Genomic DNA, 27292 nt, shown 5'->3' with positions numbered 1-27292 from the left:
AAAATCTCGTACAACTCTGTGTACTACTCCCTTCACAGAACAGCGCAAACTGGCTCTAACCAGAATAGAAAGAGGAGTGGGAAAAGGCGGCAAAAATATATAATTGTACTGTGGATACCAATATCCCTGTGAGTCTCCCAGGCCCATGTTGCCCAGGGTTAAGAACATAAATTGCAGATTAATAATATTACTTTGTATTGTTTTCACAATTGAAACTTATTCAGGATCCCTTGGCCAAAAGTTGTTTAATCTGTTGTTAGTAATGGCTTCGGAAAGTATTCAGACCCCTTAACTTTTTCCACATTTTGTTACGTTACAGCCTTATTCTAAAATTGATTAAATATAATGTTTTTCTCAGCAATCTACACACAATACCCTATAATGACAAAGCGAAAACTGGTTATTCTAATGTTTTTTAAATGTATAAAAAATAAAAACAGAAATAACGTATTTACAATATGTATTCAGACCGTTTGCTATGAGACTCGAAATTGAGTTCAGGTGCATCCTGTTTCCATTGATCATCCTTGAGATGTTTCTACAACTTGATTGGAGTCCACTTGTGGTAAATTAAATTGATTGGACATGATTTGGAAAGGCACACACCTGTCTATATAAGGTCCCACAGTTGACAGTGCATCTTAGAGCAAAAACCAAGCCATGAGGTCGAAGGAATTCTCCATAGAGCTCCGAGACAGGATTGTGTCGAGGCACAGACGTAGGGAAGGGTACCAAAATTTCTGCAGCATTGAAGGTCCCCAAGAACACATTGGCCTCCATCCTTCTTAAATGGAAGATGTTTGGAACCACCAAGACTCTTCCTAGAGCTGGCCGCCCGGCCAAACTGAGCAATCAGGGTAGAAGGGCCTTGGTCAGGGAGGTGACCAAGAACCCAAAAGGTCACTCTGAGTTCCTCTGTGGAGATGGGAGAACCTTCCAGAAGGACAACCATCTCTGCAGCACTCCACCAATCAGGCCTTTCTGGTAGAGTGGACAGACGGAAGCCACTCCTCAGTAAAAGGCACATAACAGCCCGCTTGGAGTTGCCAAAAGGCACCTAAAGACTCTCAGACCATGAGAAACGAGATTCTCTGGTCTGATGAAACCAAGATTGAACTCCATGACCTGAATGCCAAGCGCCACGTCTAGAGGAAACATGGCACCATCCCTACAGTGAAGCATGGTGGTGGCAGCATCATACTGTGGGGATGTTTTTCAGCGGCAGGGACTGGGAGACTGGTTAGGATCGAGGCAAAGATGAATGGAGAAGAGTACAAAGAGATCCTTGATGAAAACCTGCTCCAGAGCGCTCAGAGCATCAGACTGAGGCAAGCATTCACCTTCCAACAGGACAACAACCCTGAGCACACAGCCAAGACAACGCAGGAGTGGCTTTGGGACAAGTCTCTGAATGTCCTTGAGTGGCCCAGCCAGAGCCCGGACTTGAACCCAGTCAAACATCTCTGGAGAGACCAGAAAATAGCTGTGCAGCAGCGCTCCCCATCCAACCTGATAGAGCTTGAGAGGATCTGCAGAGAAGAATAGGAGAAACTCCCCAAATACATGTGTGCCAGGCTTGTAGAGTCATACCCAAGAAGACTCGACGCTGCCGAAGGTGCTTCAACAAAGTACTAAGTACAGGGTCTGAATAATTACGTAAATGTGATTTTTTTTAAATATATTTTTTTAATGAATTAGCAAAAATATCTAAAAACTTGTTTTGCTTTGTCATTATGGGGTATGGTGTGTAGATTGATGAGGGAGAAAAACAATTTAATCAATTTTACAATAAGGCTGTAACGTAACAAAATGTGGGAAAAGTCAAGGGGTCTGAATACTTTCCGAAGTAATAATATACTCTTGATATATATTCTGGCCACGGACCTCCGCGGACCCCACTTTGAGAACCCCTGCATTAAGTGATAGGGCAGAGCATGACCAATATTAGGTCCTTTACCCACCTCACTCCTCACCCAGTCATCTCCAGAAGAGGCTGGTGGGAGGAGCTGAAGGAGGACGGGCTCATTGTAATGGCTGGAAGGGAATACATGGTAGGGTAGCAAACATATCAAAGATATGGCAACCACATGTTTGACTTCGTTCCGTTTATTCCATTTTAGGCATTAAAATGTGCCCATCCTTCTATTGCTCATCCCACCAGCTTCTTCTGGTCAGTTCCCAGGGCTCCACTCCCTAATATCATTAACTACCATAGAACCAATGCTAGACCACTGATGATTCCCTATTGAGTGATGGAGAGAAACTCAGGCTCTCCTCAAATACTTTGGAAATTCTTACTTCCCTCTTTCCATCCTTCCTTCCTTCCTTCCTTAAAGAAGGAGAGAGTTGGTCTAAGAGTTATGTTGGTACTTTTTTTTTGCTTTTACTTATCCAATCACTTTCCAATCTGTGATTAGTAAAGGAAGGAAGGGTGCATTTTAAGAGTATTTGAACAGGGCCTGGCTGTACAGTAACAGATGTAGAGAGAGAGATCATCTGGGGGATATCAGTAGACCCTGAGGGTCAATGAAGGGTTAGAAACAGTCATATACCTGGAGGAAACTCAAAATAAAATAAAATAAAAATGTATTGGTCGCATTCTCAGTTTAGCAGATGTTATAGCAGTTGCAGCTAAATGCTTATGTTACTAGCTCCTGACAATGGAGTAAATGTCAAATAAGTGCACAAATCATTTAAAAAATATGTATTTAAAGATTTATTTATTTCTCCCAAATGTTATTTTTGTACATAAATGCACTCGCTGCATTTTAAGCTTTAAAACTGAAAAGTTTTCTCTCTGACAAAATGTGTAGAACTTTAGGAAATTAGCTTGAAAACTGCATAAAAATGTATCCGATGCCAAGAGGCCGGGACTTTTAAATGTTCTTTCCCCGGGTCAGAGACTTGGTTCGTTCAGTCATGCACTGCAGACGTCATAGCAAAAATTCATTGTAGACTATTTTTATCGCACTCAAGTTGTGTTCTGATTATGAGGGGGTCCCTGATGAATTTGCTATCACAAAACCATGGACTTAATGAGTCCCTAAGGTCAGTGATTATTACAATGCCTCTCTCTGCCTGAGAGGAGCCAGGGGATGGTTTGTACACCATAACCCTGCTGAGTCAGTGTTTATGTACTCCTTCTCTCCTGCTGGGCTGGTTTAATAAGGACTCAATCCTAACATGAGATGTGTGTGCGTACTGTAATTCAGACTTTGGGTAATATAAGGGATACATTACATTGATGTCAATGAGAGGTATGCGTGGGACAGTGAGTTAGGCACGCAATCTCCAGATTGAAGCTAAACTGTTGTGAGGTTTTAAGGTATAGTATACTACTTTGGTATGTACTTGTATGGTACAGTATGATGTTAGAGTACAAGTTCCTATGAGCCACTAACTGGACTGAGGCTAGTGATTGGCAGGTAGAGGGGAAAACAAAGTGTACACAACTATACTCCTAGACAGCACATCAGACAGTGTAGTTAAGTGGGTGAAATACCTCTGGCTGAAACAGTCCCAGAGCTCTTTCCAACCTCCCCAAAGACTAGGAACCCATCCAAGGCCTACAGCCCCCACCTTGCAAAGTACCTCAGCCTGCCTGTCTTCATTATGCATTGTTTAAATTCCACCCAATCAACACATAGCAATGCGACCCCTAACTGGAGTGTGTGTGTGTGTGTGTGTGTGTGTGTGTGTGTGTGTGTGTGTGTGTGTGTGTGTGTGTGTGTGTGTGTGTGTGTGTGTGTGTGTGTGTGTGTGTGTGTGTGTGTGTGTGTGTGTGTGGATTTCCATATCAGTGACCAGATAACCACAGAAGCTAATCGCCACTGACTGTCTGGCAAAAGTATTCAAAACACTGATAGTAGTGCATAACAAAACCCCGAAAAAAAAGCAAAACAATGGATCTATGCTCACAATTCAAAATCCTTCCTCTAATTCTTAACTGAGGCACTCAGTTAGCTAAGCCTACTTAAATTACGACCAATATGTTTTCCATTACATGAATTCACTGTAAGTAATACATTCCAGTTTGTTATATAATGTGTATAATAATATGGTATTACCACAGGGGTTAAGTGAGAGAGCTGTGTGTGACTCACCTTCGCACTTGTGGCTGGTGTCACTCTGGCGATGGCCCGCGGGACATTTACACTCATAGGAGCCAACTGTGTTGATACAGTTACCTCCTGCACACAGCCCGGGGATGGCTTGACACTCATCCACATCTAGAGAAGGGAGAGGAGGAGAGGGCGGGAAATTGAGGGAGAGAAAGAGAGGAAAAGAAAGAGGGAAGGAGAATGGAGCCCATTAGCACAAATAAGCAGCACTTAACATGAGTTGCTTTAAGAGATGCTGTTTAAGTACTCTGAGTCTGCTCTTAATGAGTGAAGAATCTTCTAAAGCTTTACTGCCCACCCACTAACCTTGAATCAGATGGAGTCTATAAATGTGGTTGAAAAAAATGTGGATTTTAAGCTCTGTGATATACAGCGTCTTAGATTTTAAAGGGAAGTAGGTGTAAACATTACAACCAATCATGATCGGTCATATGGCTAAAATACGTTTTCCAGGAGTTTTTGTTGCAGCATTAAAACCAGTTTACAGGGGCACAGCAGGACAGAACAGGGGATATATTTTGGCACCGCCACCTAGGAACCAAGACCAGTCCAGACTGTAGCCCTTGTTTGAGCAGGGAGTGGGTTCATGTACACGTATATTTTCTATCATGCAGTGAATAAAGATGACGGAACTGTATGCGTAGGGTTCTGATTGGACAGTGGACACCATAACCAGGAAACACAAAACAGTGTCTTCTTTAAACTGGCTTAATGAGAGGGAAAAGTCATTTATCACCTCATCTTCCTCCCCTCTTCACACATTTACACTTCGTTAGCTCACAGTCTGGCCATGATAGCCAGGAAGAGGTGTTGGTTTTTCATCATCTTCCGTGGAAACACATTGACACACATTGACAGACCCCTCAGATGGTTCGTGTGTCTAGATGGGTTCGTCTGGGTATGTGAATATGTGCTGAGACTGGTATGTGTCTGGATGGTATGAAGACATGGACATAGAAACACTACGTGTGGGCAGAGACGTGCACACACACACACCTGGTCATCTAACTCTGCACCAGTCTCAGAGAGGGAAGTTGGCACGCCTTGCCAGTATCCAGCCAAGCAACCAAGATTTATACCCCCCTCTCTCTCTCACCACACACACACACACAAACTCAGTCTGTTTCTAATCATGTGAATACCTTCGACCTATATTCCTTTTTAACAAAGCCTGAAAATGTGCTCTCATGTTGATGAGCGCCAACTGCCAGCGGCGGCAAGAGCATCCAAACCCATGATGTCTGGAATGCTATCCTTACATTGGGATTCATGTGCATGTGTGCTTTCAACTGGTTCCAACAGGACTTTTCTCGGGGGCTTTCTGGAGAATAGGTGACTTCCTTGGTGTGTATACTGTATATAAAGGCAGACTGATAGAGGCTCAGTGAAAGAACGTGACTTTTCAGATAAAAAATACTATAACAGAAAAACTATCAGGAAGGAAGGATTTTATTAGGCTATAACTGTCATACAGTCAGTCTGTGGCCAGGTCTATTAATTTAGCAATAATTGTGTGTAATGAATGGGTTGACTCAGAGTTGAATGTACAATGTGTGCTGAATGTACAATGTGTGCTGTATTAACTTGAATCAGCTTTAGATATTTTAGGAATACTTTGGTTTTTGAAGTGTCTTAAGGGCACATCTGAGGTATGATTTAGTTTGAGCATCAATTGTTTTCTTGCTTTTTGTCCTGTGGCCAAAGCAGACAAATAATCAACTGAGCACATACGTCAATTCAACGTCTATTCATGGTAATGACGTGGAAACAATGTTGACAAAACCCCAAGGCGCTCAGTCACATTGGTAATTCAAAGGTGTGCAGAGTGTTCAGTTCTTTACAGCTATTTTTCATTAGCCTGTGTGCAAAAGCTTCTGTATAAAATGTCTCTCACCACACCTTACTGAGAACGTGTCAACACTCAACAGGCACTTTAGAGGACACTGCTGACTTGCAAAACGACTAACCACATCTAAAAATGACCTTACCTTAACCCTTACCTTAAACAAACCCTTATCCCTGACCCTAACTTAATTATAAATAATTCTGAAATTAAATATCTGTCTGGAATGGAGCGAATGGAATGGCATCAAACACATGGAAACCACGTGTTTGATGTATTTGATACCATTTAAGGTGCTACCAACCTCCTGTGGTATGTATGTGTCTAACAGAAGTGTTTTCTGAGGCCTCCCGAGTGGTGCAGTGGTCTAAGGCACTGCATCACACTAGAGATCCTGGTTCAAGTCCAGGCTCTGTCACAGCCGGCCGTGACCGGGACACCCATGGGGTGGTGCATCTGGGTCAGGGGAGGGTTTGGCCGGCAGGGATGTCCTTGTCCCATTGCGCTCTAGTGACTCCTGTGGTGTACTGGGTGCATATATGCTGTTATGGTTGCAATGTGTTTCCTCCAACACATTGTTGTGAGGTGGCAGGTGGTGGTGGTTAGAGCATTGGTTGCTAGGTCAAATCCCTGAGCTGACAAGGTAAAAATCTGTTGTTCTGCACCTGAACAATGGAGTTAACCCACTAGGTTGTCATTGTAAATAACTTAACTGAGCCTACACCGGCCAAACTCAGACGACGCTGGGCCAATTGTGCGCCGCCCTATGGGACTCCCTATCACGCCTCTAGCTGAGATGCAGTGCAGTTGGGTTGTGTTTCAGAGGATGCATGGCTCTCTACCTTTCCCGAGTCTGTATGGGAGTTGCAGCAATGAGACAAGACTGTTGGATACCACGAAAAATATATATATATTTTTTTTTATGAAATAAGAAGTGTTCTCCAAAATGTCCCAGATATGTTAATATACAAATCGTATGCAATAGTGAGATTTTACACCAGTGCAGCAAACGAGTGGACTCTATCAAGTACTGTTGAAATCAATTTGATCTGTCTGTATACGATGACACCTAGTGGTCTTATGGTTGATTTCTCCCTAACCATAGTTTTTACTGTTCACTGTTCACTGTTTTTGTGATCTGGTAGGTCCCTGAAAACTGTCTTCACTTCGTTCCTGTGCCAGAACTACGAGCCAAATGTCAGAGGAATTATGGACCAATATGCAATGTAATGAGTGATATTTTGTTGTATGCATTTTTTGTGTGACAGCAAGATGTATAGCTAGCTCATGGAGATGACACATCTAGCTACTTTAAACTTCACAACATGCTCGCTCATGGCTATGTGAATTAATGTGTACTGACTGCATTGCATGAGAGCTGCATCTGTGTATGTGCCGGCATTTTTGCGTCCAATAGGACAGTCCGTCCTGGTTGTAATGTTGACAACACTAGAGGGTCTACCATCTTTGACAACACTGGTCCTGCCATGCATGAAAAGCTAGTTCGCATCTTCTTTGATAAGTGGTATACTTTACTAGATAACATAGCTAGATCATCAAACTGTATTTTCTTTGCTATTTCTGCACGATGGTACTTATTAGGGCCTTGAATCTCATATACGGACCTCAAAGTCACCCCTGGTCATCTAACTAGCCATGTAGCCAGCAGGGATGCATCAGTTTCCATTGGACTAGACTAGAGCATGCTAGCTAAGTAGCTAACGCTGGCTAGCATATGAACGTTAGCTAGCTAGCTAATGACGATACACCCTAGTCGTGGGTCTGCAAAATCAAGCAAATGGTACTGAACTCATGATAAAATAATGTTTTGACATTGTAGTAGCTATTGCTGTTTTGGTTGTTTGTTTTTCGCTTAGTGACATTGTGAATATCATCTTTTTGGCATTTAACTCTGATTTATCTAGCTTTATCTAATCCGGTTTCGCATGATGACTGGTCCCAAATTCCCACAAGACTTCCCACTAATGGATATGAAGCCTCATAAATAATAGATCCGGTCATGGTTTAGGAGCCACTTCTTATTTAGAAACATATACATCCCGTTCTCAGCATCAATAAAACTCTCTCTATACTCTATCTTGTTAAGTGTGTTCAGGTGTGTTGGCCACACCCAGTAATTGGCCACCAGATTAATGAGTGCCCGTTTCCTTTGAAATGGGGTCTGTTTGAATAGACTGAAATGAACAGCTTTGTATGCGTAAAAAAACATGGCATAGTAGCTACATCCTGGTGGCGCAGTGGACTAATTCCATGGATATAAAACAGAAGATTATAGGTTTAAGTCTTACTGGTCACAAAAAAAAGAAATGTGTTTGCATGGTTATGGCCTATGAAAATAAATGTCCAAGTGTCCTATTTAAAAAAGTTAACCCCAAATAAGATAGCAGTCTTATTGAAAGTTTTAAGGAAGTTGTTTAAAAACTTCCAAATAACCTCAGAGCGTTAATAAAACCTCCCAGGAAAACCTTCAAAGAACGAGAGTAAAACGTTCTCAGAACCTCCCTGCAACCTAAAAACAAACATCCCAAGAACAGGAACATTTTCACTTCTGTTCTTAGAACGTTTAAAAAACGTACAGTTTAACCAGTCAGGAAACGTATGGCTTCGTTCCTACAACCAACGTGAAACCAAAAACACATGTTCCTACAACTCCCAAGGAACCAAATGTGCTAGCTGGTAAGTGTCCCCCTTTGTAAAACATTACATAAAGGCAATTCCATTATCATGAGATGGTGTTGGCTAGACATATCCTATTAAAATCTCCACAAAGAGGAAGAGGCTCCAGTCCATGGAGGGTCGTTTGAACATTGCTGGGGGGTGAGATGCTGTGTTTCATAAGAGGGCACGCGACCTCTACACTCTTAGAAAAAAGGTGCTATCTAGAACCTTAAAGGTTTTTTTGGCTGTCCCCATAGAAGAACCCTTTTTAGTTACAGGTAGAACCCTTTCTACAGAGGGTTCTACATGGAACCCAGAAGGGTTATTTCTACCTGGAACACAAAAGGGTTCTACCTGGAGCTAAAAATGGTTCTCCTATGGGGACAGCCAAAGAACCCTTTTGGAACCCTTTTTGCTAAGAGTGTACATGTCATCTACTGATACAGCCTCACTGCTTCATCTGGTTGGCCATTATGGAGCCTACCCACTGGGCACACCACGTCATTTTAACATGGAAATGTGGGTAATATCTTGTTGAGACGTTGATCAATGAGATTTCAACCTTTATTCACACACTCAAAAAGACAGCCAGAAGTTTGTTGAATTACCAATGTGTTATCACTATGCTTTCAACCATCTAAAAGCACAACAAAGTTCAAATGGGAATACAATGTCAGATATGTTGTATTTATACATGTTATCACTGTTTTATCTAATAGCACAACCAAATGACTTGGATTGCAGTTGAGATTACATTAAAAGTACATAGTGCAAGTGATCAATGTTGTTCAATATTCTATGCAGATTGTGAAGCTGTCCTCAGACCTGAAACCTTTGCATCTTGAACATAAGAAGATATTTATAGTTACATTAGGCAAACCTCAAAATGTGGCCATGGATGTGTTACCAAATTTAAGGTTGAATAACTACTGTTACATTAATTTGTAAGCCTTCATTTTTGTTTTTAATTTTTATTTACCGTATTACAAAAAGATTATTGAATTGTGTTTGGTTGACAACGCAACCAAATATATCTTTATCTGAGCCACTGAAAGTTTGATTAGCTTTAGTCTTATTCTGAAACTTTTTCTGGTTGAGATGGAGACGTGGATCCAACATATCAATGATTTGTGGATACACAATTCCAGTTTGTCTACAAATTAATAATTGATATTCTGGATTTACTTCCATTTCAACCAACAATCTAATTGAAAGAATAGGACCTAATCCAATCAAACTTTAAATCAAGTTTAGTCTTATTCTTTCACTTTTAATTTTGGTTTAGTTGGAGATGTGAATCCAACATATCATTTGTTAATATGCTATGTACTGTATTGCAAAAAGTGCTAATGAATTGTGTTTGGTTGTCAACAAATTCCAGTTTGTCTGGAAATTAATCATTTGTATGTTGGATTCACGTCTCCATCTCAACCAAGAATCAAAGTTAAATAATTTACTTTGATTTTTGGTTGAGATGGATACATGAATCCATCATATTAATGATTAACTTGAAGAACCCCTAGGCCTATATGTATTGTCTATTTTTAGTTGAACCCTGGGTTGAATTGAAACAATAGCTGTTGATGACTTTGCAAATGCTATATAGGCCTAAATAGTATCAATGATGATTTATGATTTATAAAGTATGGTTACATTTAATTTGCTCTGTTAAAGCTACCCTTTGTAATGACTTCGATAGCAACAGTGAATATATTTAGTTACTAAGAGGTCTTCAATAATCATTCTCACGATAGCCCATTGATAGTAGTCAGTGACAAATATAAAAGCTAAGTAAGGCTGGGCTTGGTTAAAACCCTGGATGAGAGACCAAATGAATAGCTGTAGATCAACTCTCCAGTAGGAGATTGTTTGTTTGATAGTGAATATAACATTGAAGATCTGATGTTGTTTCAAATGTACAAATTCAACAACTTTTATACAAGGTGATGACAATCATGTGGTTGAAATTTCACCCTCAAAACAACAGTTTTTCAAATCCAATGTATTTTCCACGTAGATTACAAGTCACAATACGCTGACAAATAATGTTGAAACCCAGTGGGTAGTGTGAAGGCAGGGAGGGGCCAGACAATGAAGAGAGAGAGGACAGCCTGTATTTACACAGACACTGGCCTGGGTCTGCTGCTGGAATGTTGATGAAGGAAGGTGAACTTCAGTTCATGTGGCGATGAAATGAGAACTCTCCTCTCTTTCTCTGGCTTTGATGTGTATCTCAGCTCTCTCTATCTCTCTCTTTCTCTCTCTGTGTGTGTGTGTGTGTGTGTGTGTGTTGGTCCCTCTGTATGGGTGGTGGTTGCAGGCTGCAGGAGTTTGGTTGCTGATGGTGACAGATTAAGTAATGGTTACAGTGTTCGTGATGAGGAGGGTGAGTGTGTTTGTGCGTGACTCCCCTTTTGAGTTTATTAGACTGAAGATCATCCAGGTGTGTTTATATGCAAGTGTAAAAATGCATGTGTGTGTGTCTGTGCGTCTTACCCTGGCACGCTCCACTGCGGATGTTGGGGATGAAGCCTCGGCGACAGGGGTGAGGCTGGGCAGGGCACATCTCACAGGGGTGTCCCCATGCCCGTCCGATGGTGGCACAGCACAGGGTCTTGGTGCACACAATGCCACTCAACTGGCCCTGGCACATCTGGTTGTTGACCTGCGTAAAGCAGGGCCCGGTCCGGTAGTCTAGAGGGAGATAAGGAGAAAGGGAAAGGGGGATACCTAGTCAGTTGTACAACTGAATGCATTCAACTGAAATGTGTCTTCCGTATTTACCCCAACCCTTCTGAATCAGAGGTGCGGAGGGCTGCCTAATGAGAGAGAAAGAGTCAGCCATTTTCTTGTTTCACTTCTTCAAAATAACCTTCTGAATGTTCTGTATAACTGAAAGCCAAGTCTATTTCACACTTCTGCTAGCTATGTTTCATTGAATTTGAAGTGTTATTGAATTAAATATAAATATACACTAAATATATAAGAACACCCTTTAGTAGACTTGAAATGTTGCAGTAGGAGATATTGGGGCCTAAGTGAGAGCAGGCACTGTCTGGGTGAATTAATTTACCTCCCTCGTCTTTAACCTATTTAGACTAAATGTACGCTGCTGCTCATTCCTGGTTAGAGACTTTGGTCTGGAAATGCGTTGAAAAGTGGATTCTCCTATTCATTTGTCTAATGGGATAACTATATAATGGGAGACCCATTTAGTGCTGGTTCCCATCAATAACAACCTTCCCATGACAAACATTCTCGGTCCAGCCTCAGGTCTGAAGCTGGTCTAAAGGTCTGGTGGACCGTGGTGAAGCTATCACGACCGTACCAACAACATTTGTAACCTCTCGGACTGTACTGTACTAACACAGATACAGTGTGTCACTGTGTGGAAACAAAGTAATTACAAGAACACAGTGTCCTCAGACTTCAATGGCCACCTTGCTGCGCTGCTCGCCAGGCAACGACCGCAGCAACATAATCTTGTTAACCGCACTTCACGAATCAAACACAATGAACTCATGCTGAAACCATTTGAGCAATATGATTTCCATTCAATCGCACGTAATAAAACTCAAACGGGCCTAATGATGGCTTCTGGTGTGGTGGAAAGGCCTTATTAACTCCAGTAGTGGCGCCAAAGCTAATACAGCATTCATTAGAGGTACTGTAGATGGAGAATGAAATAGAATACAGGGTCTGAGAGGGGCTGTCAGGAGGAATGTAACTAACATAAACCCTGGAGAAGTGGTTTAAGTTGATCCTCTTGAGTTCTAAAGGAGATGTACAGAGAGATAGGGCAGCTTATTGTGGTAGCGCTGCTCTTATAACTTCCTGGTGCAACTAAAATAAAGGTCAATCACAGCCAGCCCAGACTGAAAATGAGAGAGAATAGATTAAAGCCAGCAGAAAGAGTGAGAGAAAGAGAGAGGACATAGCTCCCAGCAACTTCTAACTGTCCCCTCTCCTGCTCACACCCATGACCTGACAATCTTGCCTGGACAAGATTGTCCCTCTCCCAGTGGCAGAGACCCACTGCGGCGATCACCGCCATCTGGGCTTGATTAATCTGGCCTGGTCGGGCCAGGTCCAGATGTGTCCACTGGGAACTCTGAATCACTCTGGACTACATCCACAACCCCCCACTAACTAACAAACACTGCCTCTCCTCTACTCTTCTCCCAGTCAACACCACATTAAAAACGGATGTAAATCAGAATACTCACACTAATGCTGGACTCATATAGTCCAATCCTTTATGTCCGTCATGCTTTGGTCTGGTTTTGATCTAATCTGGTTTTGATCTAATCAACGATTTCAGTACACTCTTAGAAAAAAGGGTTCCAAAAGGGTTCTGCGGCTGTCCCCATAGGATATGCTTTTTTGGTTCCCGGGTAAAACCTTTTAGGGTTCCATGTAGAACCCTTTGTGGAAAGGGTTCTTCATGGAACCTAATAGGGTTCTACCTGGAACCAAAAGGGTTCTTCAAAGGGATCTCTTGGGGACAGCCGAAGAACCCTTTTTGGTTCTAGATAGCACCTTTTTTTCTAAGAGTGTAGAACTTAGTGGTGGAAATGAGCAAGGACCAATGACCTTTATTGAAAGCTACAGTATAGGGAAGCTGTTCATGCAAAAGGTATGATTTGACTTGGAAGGGAGACATTTAAAATTTAAAGAAAGAAAGAAAGAGAGAGAGAGAAAGAAAGTGAAAGCTGGGGATTTATCCCTGTCCGGCTGCCATTCCTTTGATCAGCAGTGAGGCGCTGAAAGTGAGGAGGCGCCTGGGCTTTCCCATGGCCAAACCTTTCAGAAGAGCTTTAGTCGACTGCTGGAGGCTCCAGCCAAGTTCAGCAGAGCCCTGTCTGTCTGTGTGCAAACGCCCGCCAAGCCAGGCCAAACAAAAGACTGGAGTGATCAGAGAGTTCGCTCTTTTAATGGACCGAATAACAATTGCCACGCCAAGGTCTCTATGTCTCAACGCCACAAGATCCGACTGACTCAGAACCAGACAGGCAGGCCATGCAAGACTGTGTGTGTGTGTAGACTACGATCAGGAAACATGAACATTCCAGGGCCAGAAGAGTTAGGAATGGGAATGGGGTATAAGGAGGTACTGGCAGAAGTCAACAACATTCAACAATTTGGTCTGATTACAGTTCAAATTGCTCGATAGATCAAAACCATTCACCGGAACCTCCTCTTCTGTATTCTGCCTTTCACCAACACGCCTCCATATTTAGTCACATCTGTATCCTTTCCAGGTATCTCCAGTTTCCTACACATCCTCCCAACGATATGAGCATTCTGAACTGTATGTGTGTCCCCGTGTGTGTGTGTGTACATGTATGTGTTTGTGGCTACTTTTGTATATGTGCGCACGCATCTAAAATCCTCAAATGTGTGTATAGTAGCTACACTATATATACAAAAGTATGTGGACACCCCTTCAAATGAGTGGATTTGGCTATTTCAGCCACACCTGTTGCTGAAACAAATCGAGCACACAGCCAGGCAATCTCCATAGACAAACATTGGCAGTAGAATGGCCTTACTGAAGAGCTCAGTGACTTTCAACGTGGCACCGTCATAGAATGCCACTTTTCCAACAAGTCAGTACGTCAAATTTCGGACCTGCTAGAGCTGCGCCAGTCAACTGTAAGTGCTGTTATTGTGAAGTAGAAACATCTAGGAGAAACAACGGCTCAGCTGCAAAGTGGTAGGCCACGCAAGCTCACAGAACGGGACGGCCGAGTGGTGAAGCGCATTGTGCGTAAAAATAGTCTGTCCTCGGTTGCAACACTCACTACTGAGTTACAAACTGCCTCTGGAAGCAACATCAGCACAAGAACTGTTCGTCGGGAGCTTCATGAAATGGGTTTCCATGGCCGAGCAGCCGCACACAAGCCTAAGATCACCATGCGCAATGCCAAGCGTCAGCTGGAGGGGTGTAAAGCTCACCGCCATTGGTCTCTGGAGCAGTGGAAACACATTCTCTGGAGTGATTATTCACGCTTCACCATCACACTTCACGAATCTGAGTTTGGCGGTTGCCAGGAAAACGCCACCTGCCCGAATGCATAGTGCCAACTGTAAAGTTTGGCAGAGGAAGAATAATGGTTTGGGGCTGTTTTTCATGGTTCAGGCTCCTTAGTTCCAGTCAAGGGAAATCTTAACGCTACAGCATACAATGACATTCTAGATGATTCTGTGCTTCCAACTTTGTAGCAACAGTTTGGGGAGGGCTCTTTCCTGTTTCAGCATGACAATGCCCCGTGCACAACGCGAGGTCCATACAGAAATGGTTTGTCGAGATCGGTGTGGAAGAACTTGACTGGCCTGCACAGAGTCCTGACCTCAACCCCATCGAACAGCTCTTGTGGCTGAATGGAAGCAAGTCCATGAAGCAATGTTCCAACATCTAGTGGAAAACATTCCCAGAAGAGTGAGGCTGTTATAGCAACAAAGAGGGGACCAACTCCATATTAATGCCCATGATTGTGGAATGAGATGTTTGACGAGCAGGTGTCCACATACACTGTGGTGTTTCTGTTACTGTTATGAACAGCATTATCAACAGCCCTTAAATCTACTTCCCCTTCAGCTTAATGGCTCTAAGAGGCTGAACCCTTCCTTACGACACTCACCCAAACGTGATGATACGCTAGAATGCTTCCCTGTGTAACCCCTGCTTTGAGACTGTGGGAGACTGGGAGGTTTGGGGAAAGTGAGAGAGATAAGCTTAAACGCAGGATAACAATCTCTCTCCAGTGATATAAAATTGGCTTTTGGCACTAGAAAGCTGTGTTGCCTGACTGCTAAGTTAATGGATAGCATTCTTTGAAGCAGAAACCACCACTGTGGGTAAATATGCAGAACACACACGACTGTGGAAACTTAAGTGAACACAGAGGGCTCAGTACCGACACAACCCAATTCTTGCTAACCCATTAAAAGAGTACTTTACGGTCTGTTATCACTCTTTCAATGTCTGTCTGGCAATTATTTTCCTTCCACAGATACAATTAGTTATCCTCTCAAGTTCATTCTAAAAACAATTTATACTCTAATTCAGAACAAAATGGACTTATCCTGGGTTCAAGTCTGATTCTGCTTCAGTCATCTTGTCACAGTGTTGTTTGGCAAGGCAACCATGTGGCATTACTGATTGGAGAAACAGTCAGGCACCCAGGCTAAAAGTCTCTGGACTCTCCATCATTGGTACATTGAGGGGACTCTCACTTCTAGGACGTCAACTGATTTTCCATCAAGCAAGATCAAAGGCTGTCCTTCACTGTGCCTCTTAGGACCATTCACAAATTCATTTACGAGGTCATTTTTTGAGGGCAAATTATTTAAAAAAAATTATGGGAGAAATATCAAAATGTAGTGCAACTATGAAAAGTGGACTCAAAAGCCAGCGTGCGTTTTTAACATTTCCAATGACACATAAAACATAATTTGGCGATGTCGTTAAAACGACATAAAAGGCATAACATGACGATGAGGTAGTTACTGTACTCTACTCATTACAGAGTCACGGATCTCATTTCTGGCAGCACGTCCCACTCTATGCGGTTTCTATGGAGCGAAAAATGTCACACTTTTCTCACTTGAATCCATCCTTCCCTTCCACTGGGGGAGCCATTGACAGACTACAGGAGGAGGACAGAAATAGCAACACTTCCCCCTTTCCACTCCTTCCCTCCTTTCCATCCCCTCATCATCGGCCTGATGTCATCATGGGACCAGCTCTCCCGTGTTTTTTTTCGCTTGGTTTGTTTGGGCTGGGCTGGCCTTAGCTGGGCTGGGCTGACTGTGTGGGCCCATAAGAGTAGTAATGTTCACTATAGGATCTGAGCCTGGTTAATGGACGAGAATCACTGAACACATGAGCAAAACAACTCCCCATGGCAGCGTTTACACAGCTGCTTTGTAATGAAAGGGCTAGGATCTCCAGGCTGCAGAATGGACGGCTGCAGGCTGGGGGAGACTGGGGTTAGGGTTAGGCTGCAGGCTTAGGCTGGGGATGGAGGAGTACTGGGGATATAGGAGGCTGGGGTTAGGGTTAGGCTGTAGGCGGGGGATGGAGGAGGCTGGGGTTAGGGTTAGGCTGCAGGTTGAGGGAGGCTGGGGTTACGGTTAGGCTGCAGACTGGGGTTAGGCTGCAGGCTGGAGGGTTAGGCTGGGGATGGAGGAGGCTGGGGTTAGGCTGTAGGCTAGAGGGTTAGGCTGGGGATGGAGGAGGCTGGGGATGGAGGAGGCTGGGGTTAGGGTTAGGCTGCAGGCTGGAGGGTTAGGCTGGGGATGGAGGAGGCTGGGGTTAGGGTTAGGCTGCAGGCTGGAGGGTTAGGCTGGGGATGGAGAAGGCTGGGGTTAGGCTGTAGGCTGGAGGGTTAGGCTGGGGATGGAGGAGAACTGGGGATGGAGGAGGCTGGGGTTAGGCTGTAGGCTGGAGGGTTAGGCTGGGGATGGAGGAGGCTGGGGTTAGCTAGGCTGCAGGGTTAGGCTAGGGTTGAAGGGGAACTTGGGATGGAGGAGGCTGGGGTTAGGCTGTAGGCTGCAGGGTTAGGCTGGGGATGGAGGAGAACTGTGGATGGAGGAGGCTGGGGTTATGGTTAGGCTGCAGGCTGGGGGGCGCTGGGGTTAGGGTTAGGCTGCAGGCTGGGGGGCGCTGGGGTTAGGGTTAGGCTGCAGGCTGGGGGGCGCTGGGGTTAGGGTTAGGCTGCAGGCTGGGGGGCGCTGGGGTTAGGGTTAGGCTGCAGGCTGGGGGGCGCTGGGGTTAGGGTTAGGCTGCAGGCTGGAGGGTTAGGCTGGGGATGGAGGGGGCTGGGGATGGAGGAGAACTAGGGATGGAGGAGGCTGGGGTTAGGGTTAGGCTGTAGGCTGGAGGGTTAGGCTGGGGATGGAGGGGGCTGGGGATGGAGAAGGCTGGGGCTGGAGGAGGCTGGGGCTTGAGGAGGCTGGTGAAGGAGGAGGCTGGAGATGAAGGAGGAGGCTAGGAATGGAGGAGGCAAGGGTTATTCTGTAAACTGGAGGGTTAGGCTGGGGATGGAGGAGGCTGGTGATGGAGGAGGCTGGGGATGGAGGAGGCTAGAGTTAGGGTTATTCTGTAAACTGGAGGGTTAGGCTGGGGATGGAGGAGGCTGGGGTTACGGTCATACTGCAGGCTGGAGGGTTAGTGTTAGGCTGGGGATGAAGGAGGCTGTCGTTAGGATCCAGGCTGGAGGGTTAGTGTTAGGCTGGGGATGGGAAACTCAGCTGATTAGAGAGGGGCCAGAGTGGCTGTCAGTCTGCGCTGTAACTCAAGCTTAACCAGACTGTCTGCAACACACACACACACACACACACACACACACACACACACACACACACACACACACACACACACACACACACACACACACACACACACACACACACACACACACACACACACACACACACACACACATCCCTTTCACCAATATTGCTCCTGGGCTCCACACCCCGCCAGAGAAACCCATTATATCTGCAGATTTCACAGACATTAAGTCAACAGGGAAAAACAGCACACCTACTGTAACCATACTGTGCTGTCAAAGCACCTCTTGGCTTGGTTTTATAGTAATACCACAGTACCACTAAGTGAAACCCTGGGGCAGTGTGAGTCAAAGGTTTATCGAGGTGGACGTCTTTACAGCCTTCACAGGACAGGATAGTACTAATAATGTAAATTCTCACTGAGATGATGGCTGTTGTCTTAAGAAAGTAATGTATTTATGTGAGAATTAGAGCATATCTTCTTTCTTTGGCTAGATGCTCTGTGGATGATTGAGGAGGAGATAGAGCAACAGTTTTACAGCATCCTCCAAACTACGGCAAGCGAAGACGGAGAGAAAGACAGACAGGGGTAATATTTTTACAGTACACAGTGAGGAGCCAGCAGGGGATCTGACAGGTTGGCACCACACACACACACACACACACACACACACACACACACACACACACACACACACACACACACACACACACACACACACACAGGGGCGGTGGGTGGGGGGGTTTACAGTAGGGCTGCTGGGGTCCGGTAGTCTCCCTTTTCTCTTAGCACAGAGACGAGACTGTTTGTGCCTGCCTCTGTGTACACAGCTGGGGAGTCCATTTTGACTTTTACCTCCTGCCCCTCCCTCCTCCCCTTTCTCCCTCCAATCCCTCGCTCCACTCCTTGTCAGGAAATGTCCACGGCACTCCACAAAGAAACGTTTTTCTGTCATTCCAAGGGCACTTTATTTATTGCCAGATGTCTGCGAAGCTCCCTCTCCCCCAGTGTTGTGTTTTCCTAGAAAACAAGACCTAAGTTGCTTAGGGGGGATGGGGGAGAGCAGAGGGGAGAGAGCAGGGGGAATGGGGGAGAGCAAAGGGGAGAGAGTAGGGGGGATTGGGGAGAGCAGGGGGAGGCCAGGGGAGAGATCAGGGGGGAGAGCAGTGGGGAGAGAGCAAGGGGAATGGGGGAGAGCAGGGGTGAAGGGGAGAGCAGGGGGAGAGAGCAGGGGGGAGAGTAGGGGGAGGCCAGGGTCGAGCAGGGGGAGGCCAGGGGAGAGATTGGGGGAGAGCAGTGGCGAAAGCAGGGGGAGGTCAGGGGAGAAAATCGCAGATCATTTTCTTTCGACTCATGAATTGGATTTGCAGTTCACCTCCAGAATTGACTGTATTGAAATGACATGGACCCAAATCATACTGAGACATAGTCCCACTGAGACACAGCCCCTCCTCCTAACCATTCATCTCAGCTGTAGTTTCTACAGGAGGGAGTTCACTATCCACAACACTACACAACCAGATTACAATCTCTGGTTAAGCCCCCACGTGTCTGTCTGTCTGTACTTACTGTATGAAGTCATCCTACGGTCACACTATGTCTAGACTTGAAGTTAATATATGATTTAATAGGAAATCTCTCGACTCCCCATCATTGGTACATGGAGGGGACTTTCACTTCTAGGACCAAGACTCATTTTCCATCAGGCAAGATCAAAGGCTGTCCTTCACTGTTCCTCTTATCTAGACTGATCTGAAGTTCATATATACAGTAGATCAAAGCCTCTAAAGTTCCTGGCTCACAAATTTCCACAGTACTGGTTGTTGTGTGATGAGAAAGTTGGGTGTCATGTGGCGTCTCTCAGTCAGAGCCCCAGGCACTGTTGTGATGTGTCTGTCTGTAAGAGGTTTTCAACAAATCTTGAAGAACCAATGGATGTTGATAGAAGGTTTCTTTAGTGTTATTAAATACCAAATAATTTTGGCTATATTATTTAGTTTAAAAAATAGTATTTTGGCTACAGCCTTCAACCATACACTTCAAACACATTGGTTTTTAACAATAAAGACCAAGCAACATTCCTGTGTCAACTTCCATTTATCCTCCAAGATTGTTGAATACCTCTGGCATCTCCAGTATGTTCCTCAGTTGATAATGTCTGTGAGCAGAAACAAGGGTTATGGGATGAACCAGGATCCCGTGTTGATTATGTAGCCACCTATGAGCAGACCCATGGGTTTACAGTAGGAGTGAAGTGGGAATACTGGGAAGGCTCTTACCTCTCTCGCACTGCGGGCCAGTGAAGCCGTAGACACAGGCACATCTGTTGGGCCCAATACAGCGCCCTCCGTTCTGGCAACCATTCTCACACACAGCTGCAGAGAAGAGAGGGGAAGAGGTGTGTTAGGGTTCTGAAACACACACACACACACACACACACACACACACACACGCACACGCACACGCACACGCACACGCACAAACACACACACACACACACACACACACACACACACACACACACACACACACACACACACACACACACACACACACACACACACACACTCACCCCACACATACACACACTAGCCGGGGGAGTGCTGAGTGAAGTAGATACTCACGCTGTCCACAGTGATTGCCGGTGTAGCCTTTCTGACAGGAGCAGGAGTCTTCCTGGCAGCTGCCTCCGTTCATACACCTGACGTTACAGCTTTGCACTGTGGGACACACACACACACACACACACACACACACACACACAGGGGTCAACAGATGCTGCCAGAACAACTTGCCTGTGCTAGCCGAGAACCTCAACTCAACCAGCTGGTGGTCACATACACAAGAAATGACCTCCAAAGGGAACTTCAACCCCCAGGTGCTTGGTTTAACTTGGAACACCATTACAGTTTTGTGTAACAATGTTGTACAGCTAGGTCTAGTATCAGACGTGTGCCAAGACTAACAGTTCGTCCAATGGAATTGACACTTGGGTACTGACTGTCTTTTACATCATGGTATTTGGGCTCTAAAAGCATTTCAGTTCAACTCAACTATATCAACACTCACTTTGTACTATAACATTTGTAGAGCACTCTTTCTGCAATTCTGGGCTGTACTTGTGTAGACTTAATTGTATTAGTATATTGTAGAGCACTTTACTGCCAAACAAGGCCCAGGCAGGCCCCACTCCAGCTACAGTATAATCAAACAGATTGTGGAGGCTATAAGTTGAGCCAGCTGTTTCCTATAGATAGGAATGTGCTGAGAGCTGAAAACCTCAATTCTGGAGGAGCAGCATACTTAGAACTCAAAGCAGCGAGCTTTCGACAGACTGACAGACAGGAAAAGCCTGCCCGAGACAGATAGACAAGTAGGCTTGACAGACAGACAAGAAGGCAGGCAGGCTGACAGACAGAACGACAGACTGACAGACAGTATGTTCGGGGGATGTGGGGAGATGTAAAACAGGACCCCCACTGCTCTGCTCTATCCAACCAGATCTGGCAGAGAGCAGCCATCCCAGAGCAGAGTGAGAAGTGTCAGCAGGCTTCAGTTAGGATGAAGCCTAGCTGAACTTGGCTAGCCGAACTGAACAAATGTGCTCTCATACTCCCTTAAAAGACCTTCACTTGAAAAACGGGAAAAAAGCTTGTCCATTTTGAGACGCCATAGTCAGCATACACTAACTCAAAATAGTCTGAATTAACCTAAGATAACTCAAGAAATGTGTAATTTCTGACGTTTTTGCCAAGGAGATCTTAGTCACATAATTTTACATCTAACTAAGATGTTTGACGCAGTATTTCTCAATTACAAAATGAAAACGAGTCGTCTCTCATTGAATGACAATAAAGACTTTATTGAAGAATCCCTACTGTTGACCAATCACCAACGATGGGGCGTAGACTTCGGCTCCGAAATTCGGCTTGCCTACAGAAAAAAATGGTGTGCCTGAGCAGCAGAAAAAACTCTCACTGAAGTCCAAAACGAACAAAAACGTCACAAAATGTCATCTTACCGTGTTATAGGCTCTTAACCAACCATGCCATTTTGTTAGTTTTTTCGCATTGTTCGTTACTTGTTTTATACATAATGTTGCTGCTACCGTCTCTTATGACCGAAAAGAGGTTCTGGACATCAGAACTGCGATTGCTCACCTCAAACTGGACAAAGAGTTCTTCTTCAATGAGTCGGACAGGGGGGATATAATACAGACACCCGACCAGGCCCAGATCCCCGTTATTCGATGGAGAAGGAAACAGAGATTTTGCGGAAAGAGATCAGGGTGCCTTGTGAGGATCAGGCGACGAGTGGTTAATCTGCCCTTGCCTTCTGTCCTGCTAGCTCCTAGTGGCCGGGGACTTTAATGCAAGGAAACTTAAATCAGTTTTACCTCATTTCTATCAGCATGTTATATGTGCAACCAGAGGGGGGGGGGGGGAATCTAGACCCCCTTTACTCCACACACAGAGACGTGTACAAAGCTCTCCCTTGCCCTCCATGTGGCCCTCCATTTAGCACAGACAAAAATATGTTCCGGGATTCTTCTGATGGCATTGAGGAGTACACCACATCAGTCACTGGCTTTATCAATAAGTGCATCGAGGACGTCGTCCCCACAGTGACTGCACGTACATACCCCAACCAGAAGCCATGGATTACAGGCAACATTCGTACTGAGCTAAAGGGTAGAGCTGCCACTTTCAAGGAGCGGGACTCTAACCCGGAAGCTTATAAGAAATCCCGCTATGCCCTCCGACAAACCATCAAACAGGCAAAACGTCAATACAGGACTAAGATCGGATCGTACTACACCGGCTCCGAGCCCGCAAACTATTACAGACTATAAAGGGAAGCACAGTCGTGAGCTGCCCAGTGACACAAGCCTACCAGAAGCCTACCTGCTTCCAGGCAAGTAACACCGAAACATACATGAGCGCATCAGTTGTTCTGGACGACTGTGTGATCACGCTCTCCGCAGCCGATGTGAGTAAGACCTTTAAACAGGTCAACGTTCACAAGGCCGCAGGGCCAGGCGGATTACCAGGACGTGCACTCCGAGCATGCGCTGACCAACTGGCAAGTGTCTTCACTGACATTTTCAACCTCTCCCTGTCTGAGTCTGTAATACCAACATGTTTCAAGCAGACCACCATAGTCCCTGTGCCCAAGAACACTAAGGTAACCTGCCTAAATGACTACCGACCCGTAGCACTCACTTGAAAGGCTGGTCATGGCTCACATCAACACCATTATCACAGAAACCCTAGACCCACTCCAATTTGCATACCGCACCAACAGATCCACAGATGATGCAATCTCTATTGCACTCCACACTGCCCTTTCACACCTGCACAATTAACACCTATGTGAGAATGCTATTCATTGATTACAGCTCAGCGTTCAACACCATAGTACCCTCAAAGCTCATCACTAAGCTAAGGATCCTGGGACTAAACACCTCCCTCTGCAACTGGATCCTGGAATTCCTGACGGGCCACCCCCAGGTTTTAAGGGTAGGTAACAACACATCTGCCACACTGATCCTCAACACGGGGGCCCCTCAGGGGTGTGTGCTCAGTCCCCTCCTGTACTCCCTGTTTACTCATGACAGGCACGACTCCAACACCATCATTAAGTTTGCTGATGAGACAACAGTGGTAGGCCTGATCACAGACAATGATGAGACAGCCTATAGGGAGGAGGTCAGAGACCTGGCCGTGTGGTGCAAGGACAACAACCTCTCCCTCAACGTGATCAAGACAAAGGAGATGATTGTGGACAACAGGAAAAGGAGGACCGAGCACGCCCCCATTCTCATCGACGGGGCTGCAGTGGAGCAGGTTGAGAGCTTCAAGTTCCTTGGCGTCCAAATCACCAACAAACTAACATGGTCCAAGCACACCAAGACAGTCGTGAAGAGGGCACGACAAAACCTATTCCCCCTCAGGAGACTGAAAAGATTTGGCATGGGTCCTTAGATCCTCAAACAGTTTTTATAGCTGCACCATCATGAGAATCCTGACGGGTAGTCATAGACTGTTCTCTGCTACCACACGGCAAACGGTACCGGAGCGCCAAGTCTAGGTCCAAGAGGCTCCTAAATAGCTTCTACCCCCAAGCCATAAGACTCCTGAACAGCTAATCAAATGGCTACCCAGAATATTTGCATGCCCCCCCCCCCCTAATTACTGTAATTGATCCCCATTTCTCTTTCTGTCTTTACAGGATGTGATTCATGAGGTGGTGAGGGGATACAGCATGACTGAATTTCCTGGAACCCTTCTTCACCTACAGTTTCTCTAGAACTTCCAGTTACTGTAAATGACCCGGTAGTAGCGTTCTGACTAACTGTACACAGCTGGTCCAGCTAACGACCATTCTGACCCCAGGCCTGGCTAGCATCTCGTGCAGACACTTGGTGATGGATTAATGTGAATGCCTTTGGACTACAGGTTTATGGGTTTGTGTACAGGTCTATTCTCACCGGACTCAACCTCAGCTCAACCCAGAGCTCCAGGACAGTGGGCCATATTGTTGAACTCCCACAGCATTCAGCCTAATCTCTTCTCAGGCCAACAGGGAAATTAAACATGAAATATGGCAATTCCAGCATGACGTAATCATGCAAAGGTTTCATCAAAGCAGAGTACATTTTTCAAATGTCTCTCATCTGTTCCAAAAAAGTGATTCTAGGTCACAAAGGGGGGGGGGGGGGGGGGGACATCAGACATGGTTGTCAACTCTAGGTTTACAGAACCTTTGTGTTACAAACCATTCAGGGGCAGGAGGGGTTCATGTGTTTTCTCTTTAACGGGGGATTGGTGGAAGTGGAGGGGGTGGAAAGGGGGGAGAGATGGCCCGTTCCTGTGACCTGTGCCTAAAGCGCCACACATGCTGAACAACAGGTAGGAGGTTGGGGTCCCACAGACCCGGGGAACCACAATGTACCTCTGTGTGGCTGCCCTGTGGGTCGGCCTGCATCCTCCACATCTGTGGGATTTTTACGGGGGGTTGAGAGAGCACAGGAAACTAGTGGTTGTGGGTCTGAACACTGAAGCACTTTATGACTGTGTTCTGTTCTGTATAGGCTTTTACGCAGCTCCTGGGAATAGTGACATGTCAACGTCAAGTTCACTATGGAGATGTCATGTCGTCAAATACAAGTGCTCATGCTGAAATGTTGACAAACTTTGTCTGAAACGATTCACAGCATGAAGTTTTTCATTGCCATGCAAATCAATCTGCCTTAAGTAACAGTGTAGTCTGGTGAGTTTGTCTGAATCACATTTCCATCTTTCACTTACGGACTTCAGTAAACACAACTTCATCTGATTAGTAAAGTTAATCAAATAGGGCTGGAGAAGCTCCATTAAAATATATTTTGGGACCAGCTTCATCTGTCGCCCATAGTGTTTAAATGAACTTTGGAAGTGATTAGGGTTTCCAAGGTCTTCAGAAATCTTTTATCTGGGTCTCTTCTGTCTGTATAATAGATCTATATAATACCACTTCCCCAGAGTTGAGCTGTGCTGAGGCCGTTTGGACCCTGTTAGTTGACAGCTGTTTCTGAGTGACTGTGAGGTAACGGGAATTATAGTTCTGGGAAGAAGTCTGACATGACTGGACTGATCCAGGACACAACCGCTCCATTATTATGGCCAATAGATATGTATATTGTCTACATTCATTTATTTGTCAGGCACCATGTTGTAACAAATTCAACGATAATCAACAGATCTCCCTTAGGACAGGTCTCCCTTAAATATGAGATGGACAATCTCAATGGGATGAACTTTATCAATAAAGAATAAATAAATCAAGTTTATTTGCATCTGTGACATCTGGAAATGAACCCACAGCTATATGACTATAGCACGTGTATGGGTTAAGATAGATATAAACAGCTTGATCAAAAACATGTTGTTCATTTCTTCCGAGTAGTTACAACCTCTACATTCCAGATGTGGCCTCTGAGCCATAAAAGTACTATCAATAACCTGACCAATGACTACGGTGTCAGAGACTGGATGTAATTAAAGGGAAGGGAAATGCACAGTATTTACCAACAACTCTATATAGCTTCTGTTAGTCTGAATTACCCAAAGCAGTATTGCAACATAGGAGGGCCTGAAATTTCTGTAAGGTGTCAAAGTGCTTTGCTTTCCTACTAAAAACAAGCACTGAGACGCATAGTGAAAACTCAACACCCCAGTGAAATAGAGCCACAGGTCAACCTACATTATCAAAACATATGGAGGGTTGATTTAGACAGAGCAGGTTTTTATGAAGTATCAAGAAAGTCCCCAGTGCTATACTGCTGATCTGTACAAAACCTGTATGAAACAGAGGCCACGCTTTGACAGAGCCATTTCCCAGTACTGGCCGATGGGTGTATTTATGCCATCAGCAGTCATAAACATGCATGACCCTTGACCCCATAAAATCCAGAAGGTCAGAGAGAGAGAACAGTCTTTATTGATAGACACAACTCACGGTGTTGAATTACAATATTTCTGGACCCTTTGCCAAAAATCAGACAAAACAAACTCTAGACCTACTATTCCTGTCCTAGTTTATCTGGACAATCCCAATACTGTAAGGCCGGTCTGTAAAAAGCCCATAAACCCCCTGTATGAGAGCAGAAGCAGTGAGTGTGACAATCAGTTCTCTACCACACTATGGGAAGCGCCTGCCTCTAGGGCCTCTCTCTCTCTCTCTGAGGGAAATTACTTCATACTGTTTCATACCATTTCCCATCACTCGGCTCGGCTCTGCTGGAGGCCTATCTTGTCTATGGGGGGACGTTAGCCGCTCATACTCTGGTTTTGGGAACTGTTTTCCCAGCACATAAAGCTGGTGTTGGGCCTCTCTGGGGCATCTGACCAGTTTGGACTGTGGAGTCGATCCCTGTTTTACACCTCAGGGTCAGACGGGGAGGCCCGCGCTCAGGGCTCAGAGCTCAGTGTGCGTGTACAAGGGCCTGAAGGGGCTAGGCGTGACTGACGAGACTGCCCGGGCCCAGCCGAGCATGCAACACACACTCAGTAAGTGTTGTAGAAGTACTTCTCTAAAGGCTAGGAGCCCCAGCCATGTGTATTAATCCTCCCAAACCCTGTGACCTGGATACTGCAGTCTGAAGCGGCTGAAAGTTTCAGGCTAAGAAATGGGCCATGTTTGAGAGCATCAAAACCATGGGGCATCATGGGTAAATTGTGACTGATCTACAAATAATATTGAGTAGTTATTTATGATGCAAGGTGATTTGTAGATCAGTCAGTCTCAACTCGCCTTTAAAGTCGGCTGCAATGTCGAACGCGCCCATGAATACGCAGAGCGACCTAG

General features: G+C 45.1%; 1 protein-coding gene across 1 annotated transcript in view; it reads right to left on the bottom strand.

Moving 5' to 3' along the window:
• The window catches only part of fbn2b (fibrillin 2b), an 88575-nt gene that overhangs the window by 50176 nt on the left and 11107 nt on the right, over positions 1–27292 (bottom strand). The window contains exons 4-7 of the mRNA XM_039000341.1: positions 20569–20664; positions 20224–20319; positions 11140–11337; positions 4104–4229 (exon numbers count right to left, since the gene is read on the bottom strand). Of these exons, the coding sequence (XP_038856269.1) occupies positions 4104–4229; positions 11140–11337; positions 20224–20319; positions 20569–20664 (516 nt within the window). The remainder of the gene's footprint in view (positions 1–4103; positions 4230–11139; positions 11338–20223; positions 20320–20568; positions 20665–27292) is intronic.

The sequence above is a fragment of the Salvelinus namaycush genome, chromosome 9 (genome assembly GCF_016432855.1).
Source record: "Salvelinus namaycush isolate Seneca chromosome 9, SaNama_1.0, whole genome shotgun sequence".
NCBI lineage: Eukaryota > Metazoa > Chordata > Actinopteri > Salmoniformes > Salmonidae > Salvelinus > Salvelinus namaycush.
The sequence above is the reverse complement of the archived record's forward strand: the minus strand, read 5'-3'. Positions and strand labels throughout refer to the sequence as shown.